Source organism: Microtus pennsylvanicus, chromosome 22 (genome assembly GCF_037038515.1).
Source record: "Microtus pennsylvanicus isolate mMicPen1 chromosome 22, mMicPen1.hap1, whole genome shotgun sequence".
Taxonomy (NCBI): Eukaryota; Metazoa; Chordata; class Mammalia; order Rodentia; family Cricetidae; genus Microtus; species Microtus pennsylvanicus.
The window spans coordinates 1,381,281-1,393,657 of record NC_134600.1 but is presented as its reverse complement, the minus strand read 5'-3'; the positions used below and the strand labels follow the sequence as shown (position 1 = coordinate 1,393,657).

The following is a 12,377-nucleotide window of genomic DNA, read 5'->3' as shown; positions in this document are numbered from 1 at the left end:
CTCCTGACGAGCTCTGTGTGACCCCATCTTTATCACTTCAGAGAAAGCAGGTGAACCCGCCCTCCTGACGAGCTCTGTCACCCCATCTTTGTGCTTCCACATCTGAAACAAGTGCACTTGTAGGAATTCAGCTCAGGGAGCGTTAAACGGCCCTCAAAAACTAGGGATAGCATTCAGTATAAAATAATCCAAAACATCCAGTTCCAAATAATCCCTGAGCACACTGTTCATCCAGCAACAAGTCTCCAGAGAGGTAATAAATTAAAGGCACATTTCCCCCCAACTCGATGACACCGCACAGTATTAGAGACAGTAATCCAGCCAGCCTAATCAAAGTTCAAAGTTGATGATCTGCCCCTTCAATAGTCAATCTTGCGTGCTGGACAGAATGATCTAGTGCTAGACGGAAACCAGCATTCTTACTAAGAGCGGCAGCTGGGGTACAAGACTCTTCCACCTAAAGGAGGCAGTCTAAGCCTCCTCCTCTTCCTTCTCCAGGAAATCAGCCAATGTTCCGCTGTCAACAGGAATTAATAAATATTCTACACCATCAGTTCCCTACAAGATAAAAGAATACTCCATTTGTTAATCCTTGGCAAGGGAGCTATCTGGACCTTTCTATTACACATTAAACAAACCAACAAATAACAACAAAACCCTGGACTTTTAAATTATTAATTTAATTGGTTTTTCAAGACAGGGTTTCTCTGTGCAATCCTGGGAGCCCAGAAAGACACTGCGTAGGCCAGTCTGGCCCAGAACACAGAGATTCACCTGCCTCTGCCTCCTGAGTGCCGGGATTAAAGGTGTGCGCCACCACCGCCTGGTTTGAGTTTATGTTTTATGCAGTATTCTAATATCTGAATAAGTTCAAATACCTAAGCAGAAAAATCAAGGCAGGCAAAGGGAACGTGACTGTGTCTAAACCCTGAGGTACAGTCAAGGGAACGTGACTGTGTCTAAACCCTGAGGTACAGTCAAGGGAACGTGACTGTGTCTAAACCCTGAGGTACAGTCAAGCACTCTAACCGAAGTCTGGAGGTTGGAGGGGTCACTGTTTTTCTTCACTGTGCTTTCGGGCATGTCTGACCCTGCGACACTGTCACGTGTGAAGTTCATCCGTGAACCACGCAGCACATTTACAGCTGGACCATGTTCACTGTCAGCCACAGCTGGACACACCGTGCCCTTTCCAAACCGGTCAGTACTGACTCTGTTCTCCCTGCCCCATTTCAACACGGTTCATCTTACCGACCTTTGTTGTGTTTTTGAGACAGGGCTTCACTGTAGCCGTGGCCAGCCTGGAACTCACTCTGTAGACCAGGCTGGCCCTAGCTCACAGAGATCCGCCTGCCCCTCCTCTCTAGGGCTGGGATCAGCGAGTGCTCCACCACCCCCACCATTCACTTGATTTGAATACATTGAAGGAGCTCTCACCCAAGACTATCTTTTGGGGTTGGGAAGACGGCCCAGCAGTAAAAGCACTGACTGCTCTCCCCGAGGACTTGGTTGGATTCCCAGCACCTATATGGCAGTTCACAGCCACCTGTAACTCTGGTTCCAGGGGACCCAATGCCCGCTTCTAGTTTCTAAAGACACCAGGCTTGCACACATGGTGCAGATACGTACAGAACATACATACACATAACAAAGTCATCAGAAATAATTTATTGACTCTTTAGTGCTGCTCTGCATTTCACACTTCCTCTTTTCTCACAGCAATCCGTCCACGGCACCACAGAGCAAGTTATCTGTTTTTCCTTCCTGCCTGGTCCTCAGTGAACACCGTGCCCCACCCCTCATGGCCAAGGCTGTCACAGCAGTCTCCTCCCTTTGTCCTCAGCGAACACCGCGCCCCACCCAACATGGCCGAGGCTGTCACAGCCATCTCCTGCCTGGTCCTCAGTGAACACCGCGCCCCACCCCTCATGGCTGCCGTCTTACCTTCTTCGTTCTTATAAGCTTGTGATCCCTGAACTCAGTCAGCTGGGCCCGGAGAGTGAGATCGCTGTTAACAAGGAAGGCCTCGCGACACTGCTGGTAAAAGTCCTGAAAAGAAAGTCCTGGGGAGACGAAAAGATTAAGTTAATCAATACTTTGTTTGCTTTATTTACATTTTTAAGACAGGGTCTTATGCAGCTCTGGCCAGCCTGGAACTCAGCACATACATCAGGCTGGTATATCAGCTTTGAACTCATGGAGATCCTCCTGCCTCTGTTTCCTGAGGGCTGAGATGAAAAGTAAGGCCCACCGTGACAGCATAATCAGTATTTTTAAGAAAAGATGTACTTTATCTTTTAAGTTAGTGTGTGTGTGTGTAAGTGGGCCTGTCTTCCAATTCCCACCACAATCTTCTGAGCAGCGCATCTGGCACAACGCGAGGTTGGCTGTGAGCCTGGACAGACACAGGGCTCCCAAGGGACTCTAGAGACGATAGGGACAGAAAGTCACATTCAATATCACCAATATCAGATACCTGTGTAGGAGGGGCTGTCCTGGTTATCCAGCTGGAACTTTATAAGTAGCCTGAAAATTCCCCTACAAAAACAAAGACAAAAATCTGTATTAGTCAATGTGAGTAAGAATGTCAAATATGCCTTTTGTTCCTTTCTCCAGGAAATCATATCCTCACAGGAAAAAGAGCTTTTCTTACCTAGGAAAGTGTGCTTGGGAATACATGCATGTGTGTGCACGCACACGCACACACACTCTATAGTAAAACCTGAGGGGGTTGGCTGATACTTCAGAAGACGGAACGGGGTGGCTCGGGCAGTGCCAGCTTCTATCCTACACTGGGTAAGGTAGCAGAGGCCCTTACTCCCAGAACTCAGCAGCATAAATAAGCAATTAAATCACTGGTTTTTTTCCAGGAAAACTGGACCCTATAAGAGGGTCCAGGGCGGCAAAGACTACACAGGGAGACACAGACTAAGAACCAAACGGAGAGCCTCTGGCGGGGCAACAGCAAGCTCGCACCTCACACACAAGAAAACAAGCACTCCGAGTGTCTCTGTGTTCACAACTCAGACATTTCTCTTCAGAAACAAAACAGCTGCCTGCACGTATGTGCATCATGTACACGCTTCCCCTGGGGCTGAGTCACCATAAGGATCCGAGGAAATGAAGTCCAAGCATGCCTGACCTAAACTCCGAGCAAGTCATCTCCCCAGCCACTAACAATTTGTTGAGGAAAAACTTTTAACTTTATTGGTCAATTTCATGGGCTAATACTGAATACTTCACCTATTGTGCAAACCATTCCTGGTCACTATTTTTATTATCCTTCTTAATCCTTTATAGCAAGCAGGTAGTTTTGTTTCTGCCCACTGTTAACTATCAAAGTGACACAGCCGAGAGCCACCTGACAAGGGACTCTTAACTGAGGAAATCATTAGCTCTCGCTGGCACAGGAATGTCTGTGGGGCAACTGCCTCTACTGCTAAGTCATGTAGGGGGCCAGGACTACCGTGGGTGGCACCAGCTCAGGCAGGTGGTAGTGGTTACAACAAACTTAAGCGTGAGCCTGTGAGTGAGTCTCTGCCTGGAGCTCCTGCTTGAATTCTTTCCCTGACTTCCTTCAATGGTGAACTGTAAGTCAAATAAACCCTGTCTCCCCCAAGCTGTTTTGAGGGTTATGTTGTTTACCACAGCCGCAGGATAAACTAAAGCAGAATCATGATAGACTGGGTAGTCCAGCCTCAGCTGAAGGGCTAGGACTGGACTGAGGGCTTTGTATGTGTGCGACAAGTCTGTCCCACCGATCGTCACTGCCAGTCCTCAAATGGACAGGTTATTTGTTTTTGTAGTGGAGCTGGAAGCTGAATTCAGGAGATTCAGCACACTAAGCAAGTGCTTACCAGGGAGCTGCACTTCTAGCCCTAACTATGTATAGAAGGGTGTGTATCTTTATATATAACCATGTATAGATGGGTGTGTATCTTTATATATAACTATGTATAGATGGGTGTGTATCTTTATATATAACTATAATGGGTATGTATCTTTATATATAACTATGTATAGATGGGTATGTATCTTTATATATAACCATGTATAGATGGGTGTGTATCTTTATATATAACTATGTATAGATGGGTGTGTATCTTTATATATAACTATAATGGGTATGTATCTTTATATATAACTATGTATAGATGGGTATGTATCTTTATATATAACCATGTATAGATGGGTGTGTATCTTTATATATAACTATGTATAGATGAGTATGTATCTTTATATATAACTATGTATATATGGGTGTGTATCTTTATATATAACTATAATGGGTATGTATCTTTATATATAACTATGTATAGATGGGTATGTATCTTTATATATAACTATGTATAGATGGGTGTGTATCTTTATATATAATCATGTATAGATGGGTGTGTATCTTTATATATAACCATGTATAGATGGGTGTGTATCTTTATATATAACCATGTATAGATGGGTGTGTATCTTTATATATAACCATGTATAGATGGGTGTGTATCTTTATATATAACCATGTATAGATGGGTGTGTATCTTTATATATAACCATGTATAGATGAGTATGTATCTTTATATATAACCATGTATAGATGGGTGTGTATCTTTATATATAACCATGTATAGATGGGTATGTATCTTTATATATAACCATGTATAGATGGGTGTGTATCTTTATATATAACCATGTATAGATGAGTATGTATCTTTATATATGACTATGTATAGATGGGTGTGTATCTTTATATATAACCATGTATAGATGGGTGTGTATCTTTATATATAACTATGTATAGATGGGTGTGTATCTTTATATATAACCATGTATAGATGGGTGTGTATCTTTATATATAACTATGTATAGATGAGTATGTATCTTTATATATAACTATGTATAGATGGGTGTGTATCTTTATATATAACTATGTATAGATGAGTGTGTATCTTTATATATAACTATGTATAGATGGGTGTGTATCTTTATATATAACTATGTATAGATGAGTATGTATCTTTATATATAACCATGTATAGATGGGTGTGTATCTTTATATATAACCATGTATAGATGGGTGTGTATCTTTATATATAACTATGTATAGATGAGTATGTATCTTTATATATAACTATGTATAGATGGGTGTGTATCTTTATATATAATTATATTCGTAGCTTTCATTCTTACCGTGCATTGGGGGTGAGGCTTCTTAAGACATGAATCAGAGAACTCAGGGGTAGAGATCCAGACTGTTTCACCAGAAGGGAATTCTCATAGGATGTTTCTTCAGTATAAGGGTGGTATGTAGTGGTTTCATACCAAAGCCAATTATAAAGACTCTGCTTTGCATGATCCCACACTACGGAAGATGACCAAAGCAAAGAGTTACAAATTACGGTCGCGCCATCAGGCTTCGTGAGATCTCACTGCAGCAAAGAGGGAAGAAAAACTTAAAGGAAAAACACCCAGGCCGGGGATGCAGCCAGGGGGTAGAGCGCTTGGCATAAGTGTACAAGGCTCTGTCTGGTCACACCTCAGTACTGTATTAAATAAAAGTCATGGAATATTTCATTTCTGTCCATTTTTATATGGCTCTGTAACTCAAAATCTGCTTCTACTGTCAATCAATATCTTTATCTTTTTGTTTGTTTATTTGTTTTTTGAGATAAGGTCTCATTATGTAGTCCAGGCTAATATCAAATTCACAATCCTTCTGCCTCAGCCTCCCAAGTGCTAAGGTGTTAAGTACGAGGTACCTTACTTGGCTAACACCTGAATCTTTATTTGCACATTAAATACAAATGAAAATAGCTCAGCATCATCAATAGTTCTTTTAAAACCTTCATAAGGCAGGCGGATGCCATGGCACACGCCTTTTACCCCAGCACCAGGGAAGCAGAGGCAGGTGGAGCTTGATTTTGAGACAGAAGTGATTTTGAGGCCATCCATGTCTATAAAGTGAGAAAACCTGTCTCGAAAAACAAAAACAAACCAACAAAAACCCTAAACAAACAAAAAAAGCCAAACTGAACTAACAACATTGTAATACCACAAAGAGTGTGGGTCTGCCCTTCCTTATGGAATTTCAGGTGCAAACACACTTCTTTAGTTCTAATTACTTGGGACCACCTTTCGACAAGCTGAAAATTAACTAAAAAACAGTGAGAAAATTTTATAAGCCTAATCTCTCGAGGAAGAGAGTTACCCGTAACTTACTGAGAGGAGCGTGGAGGTGATCGATGGATGCTATAAGGTACATGTTATGCAAAGATGACAGCTGGCCCAGAATTTGCTGGCTATTGTCTCCTCTCAACATCTGGCTATCCAAATTGTGGATAAGAAGAAAGAGTTCTAAAGAAGAATCTAGAAGGAAAGGGAATTCAGTTATTTCCAGTGAGGGTTTTCACGTCCTCAGCACATACACTGCCTAGGAATTAAAGGCTGTTCAAAGGAAGGAGCTACAAAGCACTCTATACGTGAGCAGCAAAACTTAGCACAGCCACAGACGTGTTATAAAATAACCGAACAATATCTGGAGCTGGGAAGGTGGCTCAGTTGGTAAACTGCTTATGAGGACCTGAGTCCAACCCTCAGCACCCATTCAAAGAAAGGAAGAACAAACACAGAAACCTGGGGGTAGCAACTTGCACTCGTCCCCTCAGGGGCTGAGAAGCGGAGGCTGAAAGGCGGGTCCTTCGGGGTCGCTGGTCAGCCAGACCAGGCAAATCCTTAGCCTGTTATAGTGAGACCACCGCCCCACACACGCCAAGACAGACTAAGAAAGACACTGCATGCCAGCCCCTGTCTCCATAAGCACAAGTACAGCCATGCATGCTCATTTCTGCCCCCACGAATGATGTGGGAGTGATTTCTTATTAATAAAGAAACTGCCTAGACCCATTTGATAGGCCAACCCTTAGGGAGGCAGAGTAAACAGAACAGAAGGCTGGGAGAAAGAAGCTGAGTCAAGGAGTCGCCATGATTCTCCCACTCCAGGCAGACGCAGGTTAAGATCATTCCTGGTAAGCCAGCTCATGGAGCTATACAGATAATTAGAAATGGGCTAGTCCAGGTGCGAGAGTTAGCCTAGAAGAGGCTAGATAGAAATGGGCCAAGCAGTGTTTAAAAGAATACAGTTTCCGTGTAATTATTTCGGGTAAAGCTAGCTGTGCGGGCGGCCGGGTGCCGGGGATGCAGCCCGCTGCTCCTATTTCAACACACAAACATACAGATGCACACAATACTGAACAACACAAAAATGTCAGACAAAGACGTACAAAGCTGCTACAGGCACATCACACTGACAGTTAATTCATAGAACAAATCACTACAACAGGAAAGATAAATTATTTTAAAGAAATCTAAATTGACGTTGACTAGAGCATCCATACTAAAATAATATTCATCTTTCTGTTCAGAATGCCACAAATACAGAAATGCAATGTAACTTCACCCTAAGTCCTATAGATGATTACTTCAGGTTACCTTCTTTAAACTTGTTTATTATCCAGTCTCGCTGATCTGGAACACTCTGGAAAGTACCCATATGACCGAGAACATCTTCAGTTATAGAATTCAGGATCTACATCACAGAAGTGCAAGAGGGACCATATCAACTGCAGTTTATTCTGTCACATATGATAAATACAATTAGCAAATTAATTTTTCACAAGTTAAAAATGATTTTGAGTTTCTCATAAAGTTTAAAAAGTACTGAAAATTCCATTGGGCATTTAAGTATATCTATTTTATTTTCTTCTCCTTTGTTTTCTTTAAATGCATTAATGCTAACAGGAAAAGGAAAGAATAATAATGTAAAAAAATGATGTAAGAGGGCAGGAAAAAATAACCAGTAAAAAAGCCTGGTGGAAGTGTGAACGTGAGCCAGGGATGGTGGCGCACACCTGCCGTCCAGCACTGACACACAGGCAGCGCTCGGTAAACTCAAAGCTAGCCTGGTCTACACAGGGGTTCCAGGACAGCCTGCTGTACAGAGAGACCCTGTTTCGAAATAACCAAAGGACAGGGAGGGGGGCAACTATCAACGTCAAAAGAAATGATACCCACACAAGGATGCTAAAAACAGGACACTACGTTGGCTAATACCCAATATCCAAAACCTTGATATGATTCTCCTCTGAAGTAAAAACGGTCCATAATAAATGTACTGTAAAACTATCTGCTGCCATCTATACTTATTTCTGTACCACAATGACACAAAACTACAGTAAACTACAGATTCTGACCCTCAGCTGCTCCACTGGTAACCTGGTGCAGTAAACGAAGGCAACATTTCCTTGAGGCTCCAGAAAGTCAGCTTCTCTGCGAGTGTGCTGGCTACTTTTGTGCCAACCCGACACCTGCTAAAAGTCAGCTGAGAGGAGTGAGCCTCAAGATCCCTCTGGATGGAAGCCTGGAGGGCATGTTGTTAATTAGTGATTAGTGATTAGTAATTAGTCCATTGTGGATGGAGCCATCCCTAGGCTGCTGGTCCTGGTTTCTATAACAAAGGAGGCTGAGCAAGCCACAAGGAGCAGGCCAGTTAGCAGCTCCCTCCATGGCCTCTGCATCAGCTCCTGTTTGAGTTCCTGCCCTGACTTCCTTTAATGATAGACTATGACACATAAATAAGCCAAATAAACCCTTTCCTCCTCAATTTGCTTTTGGTCAGGTGTTTCATTACAGCAATAGCAACCTTACCTAGGGCAGTGATTATGTATCTATGTGCTTGTATGGGTAAACATTTCTGTGTGGATACAGGGGAAGGCCATGGGACAAACATGGGTGCTGTTCTTCAGGTGCTGTCTACACTTATTTTTATTTATTAATTATCCTTAAAAGGATTTTCCCATTATTTTAAGTCCTAACACATGCTTTGCCCACATGAATGTAAGTGCACCATGTGCATGCAGTGCCCTAAGAGGCCAGAGCGGGTGCTAGACATTATACAGCCTAACTGCTATGAAGCCCCACACAAAATCCTTTATATCCAGTATCCAGAAACAGAAATTGCATCCTTACCACTATGGGGCCATGACTTGGCACAGGACACAATGTCATTCCATGGAAAGTCTGAAGCTTACCGATTTCACACTGATCCCAGGAAAGAAGCCGTTGATGACAAGGTGAACGGAATCCTGAAGCATGGTGGTTCGAAACTTTTCTAATAAGTCTCTCTTGGACCCCAAGCCATAAAGCACAATGTTGAACCCGAGGCTGTGAGGAAAGGGAACATCCATAAAGTTAAAGTTTAAGGCTTCGGACTGCTAGCTTCGTCATCAATCAGCTCAAGATGATTGCAGGAAGAAAAGCATAAGAGAATGAACAATGAAAGTAAAAGCCAGATATGTGGTGTCACCTATAGTCCCAGCACTTGGGAGACAGAGGCAGGAGAATTGCTGTCTTCTTGGAGTCAGCCTGGTTTACAAAACAAGTTCAGGCTAGCCAGGGCTACACATGAGACTCTGCCTCATGAAGATGAAGATAAATGGATAAAGTAAAAGAACAGAAAGTACAGGAAGAACTAGGACGTCCACACGGTGAAATTGTGGGTTCCCAAGAACACAGCAAAGGCACCACTCACTACCTATATAAGGGCTCACAGTTCCAGCTTGTTTGGCAGCTTTCTCTGCAGGTGGAGGTAAGAGTGACTACTGCCAATACTATAACATGGCTCAGCCTTTAATCCCAGCACTCGGGAAGCAGAGGCAGGTGGAGCTCTGTGAGTTCGAGGCCAGCCTGGTCTACAGAGCTAGTCCCAGGCTCCAAAGCTACAGAAAAACACTGTCTCAAAATCAAAACAACAAGAAGAAACAAACAGGTAAATGGTCACAAACCACTACCACACCTGTTGCAAATGATGTTTCAGCACAGACACATCCATACTATTCCTCACTGTGCAGGTGTGCAGGGATAACACTGTAGCATCCATTTATATACACACACTATTCCTCACTGTGCAGGGTGTGTAGTAATAATACTCACTGTAGCTGGAGCATCCATTTGTGAAACAACTTCTCATGCTGTTGATTTAACTGTTCAATTTCAGCAGAAAAGGAAGGTGAAAATTTGCTCAATAAATTACGCAGAGTTTTCTTTAAAAAAAAGAGAGAGGAAGTTATTAATGAGGATACTGACTTAAATCAGGTATAGGAATTAGTAAACCAACAATATAAAAAAATTCTTTAGTGGGGCGGTGGTGATGCACACCTTTAATCCCAGCACTCAGGAGGCAGAGGTAGGTGAATCTCTGTGAGTTCAAGGTGAGCCTGATCTACAGAGCGAGTTCTAGGACAGTGTGGGCTGTTACACAGAGAAAACGTCTCAAAAAACCAAAGAAAAAAGAAAAAAAAATCTTCAAACATAAATTCTTGTTTAATTAAAAGCCGCTTTGAAGATTTGATCACTGTTATGTGTATAACTGTCCTGCAGAGGTCAGAAGAGGGCATCTGGTATCTAGAGTTCTAAGTGTTCCTGAGCTACCAAGTGGGTGCTGGGAGCAATTTGGGTCCGTCAAAGAGGAAGTGCTCTCAATGACTGAATCATGTCTCCAAGCCCTCTTAAAGTTCTTTATTTCAAGTATATAGTAACAATAAAAAATTTTGCTAAGTTTGCCTAGAACCATTTGAAAGACCCCCAAGGTGGGCTGCCTTTCAGTCTGGGGAGACCCTCCCAAAGAACAGCGAGGCCACTCATACGGCTGCAACAGCAAGAGGTTTATTAACACAGGTACCTGCGGGCAACAAGTCTTTTGGAGGACTTGCGCACCTTCAGGTTGGAACAGTGGGTTTTTTATAGGGTAGGGAAGCAGAAGCGTGGGAACAGAAGCGAGATGCATAGTTACAGGGTTCTGATTGGGCAATTCAAACAAGGCTCGGGTTCAAACTGAGTACAATTTTGTGGTTTCCAAGAAATCAGATATACATGCTATTCTGGCCTATCTAGGGTGCCATTCTTCCTTTGGACCCCGAGTCCCCTGCTGACAGTCCGGATGGTTGACCAGAGATATCTTGCCTTGCTCAGCGCCCCTGCCCCTAAGCTGACCACAGCCCTTATCTCTAAGTTAAACTCCCCTGTCTTAGCTTTTAGTTATACTACTCAAACTTTAAGCCTTGTAAAATAGCGTTATTGCTGCTGCTAACTTAATGCTGCTAGGTAGGGGTCTTTCACATTTAAATGATTATAACAAACTCCAAATATAAAGCTTTAATTTCTAAAAATATAGTTACTGCAAGATGATCAAACCTGCTTCAAATTCAGACACAAAAGCCAACAGTGACCCCTCCAAGCTGCTCTCAGTGGCAGAGTGCTGGTCTGCAAGTGTTGAGGCCCTGAGCGGACCATCAGCACAGTAACTAAAACATAAAACACTGCAAACCTGTAGAGCTGAAAAACTGTAAAAAGGTTTTTGGAAAATATTCAAGTTTCTTTACCACTAGAATGAGGCACAAGTAAAACTATCAGCTTTTAGGTTTTTTTGCTTTCTTTTCTGAGACAGGGTTTCTCTGTGTTAGCCCTAACTGTCCTGGAACTCGCTCCGTAGATCAGGCTGGCCTGGAACTCTGTCTCACGAGTGCTGGAATTAAAGGCACGAGCTATTTCTGCCTGCCTGACAAGTGTGCCAGTTTTAACCCTAGGCTCGAAGAGGTCATCGGCTTTCCCACTTCTTAGTCCTTCTCATCATGAGGACAGGCCAGAGACTGGCTGATATTTCCTCGCTGACCCACAGCCATGGAAACAAATGCCTGTGTTCTGCCTGTAACGCTCTCCTCCACCACCATTAACAAGGGCTTCTTACATTCTCAGAGTCTGCCTCTGACCTCTGACCTTAGAGCCACTCACGCTTCTCTCGTGACAGACGGCAAATGCTAGTGTCGTTTCTTTCCTGGAAAAGGTCTTTTTACTCATTTATTGCACGTGTGTGTTCATGTGTGTATATGAATGGAGGTACATTTCCATAAGCATGTGGAATCCGAACAGTGGCACCGTCCTCAAACACTCTCCACCTTTGAATGTTTATGCACCACATGTGCTCATGGTGCCCGGATATGCCAGAATAAAACTTCAGATCCTTTGACCTAAAATACAGGTAGTTGCTAGGCAGATAATACGGGTGCTGGAAACTGACCCGGGGTCCTCTGTAACAGCCGTGCTCCAAACTGTTAGGCCATCTCTCCAGTCCCTTGTCCTTATTTTTTGATAGGGATTCTTTTATTTTCTTTTTAAAATTTCTACTTTATTATTTTAATGTGTATGTGATGTGTACGTAAGAATTGAGATACAGGGCCATCATGGCACACCTGTAAACCAGGAACATTTTCTTCTTGGCTTCAAATTATTAATCCTACTGTGCCTTTTAGATTTTTGTTGTTTCTTTATTG

At 42.8% G+C, this 12,377-nt stretch overlaps 1 protein-coding gene across 3 annotated transcripts in view; it reads right to left on the bottom strand.

The window, feature by feature from the left end:
* The window catches only part of Orc2 (origin recognition complex subunit 2), a 32,690-nt gene that overhangs the window by 2,124 nt on the left and 18,189 nt on the right, over positions 1 to 12,377 (bottom strand). For all 3 annotated transcript variants that reach the window (XM_075956289.1, XM_075956287.1, XM_075956288.1), the window contains 8 exons: positions 9,982 to 10,091; positions 9,081 to 9,213; positions 7,483 to 7,579; positions 6,214 to 6,360; positions 5,185 to 5,356; positions 2,477 to 2,538; positions 1,945 to 2,063; positions 37 to 558 (listed from right to left, as the gene is read on the bottom strand). In XM_075956289.1, the coding sequence (XP_075812404.1) occupies positions 472 to 558; positions 1,945 to 2,063; positions 2,477 to 2,538; positions 5,185 to 5,356; positions 6,214 to 6,360; positions 7,483 to 7,579; positions 9,081 to 9,213; positions 9,982 to 10,091 (927 nt within the window). In that variant the 3' untranslated portion in view covers positions 37 to 471. The remainder of the gene's footprint in view (positions 1 to 36; positions 559 to 1,944; positions 2,064 to 2,476; positions 2,539 to 5,184; positions 5,357 to 6,213; positions 6,361 to 7,482; positions 7,580 to 9,080; positions 9,214 to 9,981; positions 10,092 to 12,377) is intronic.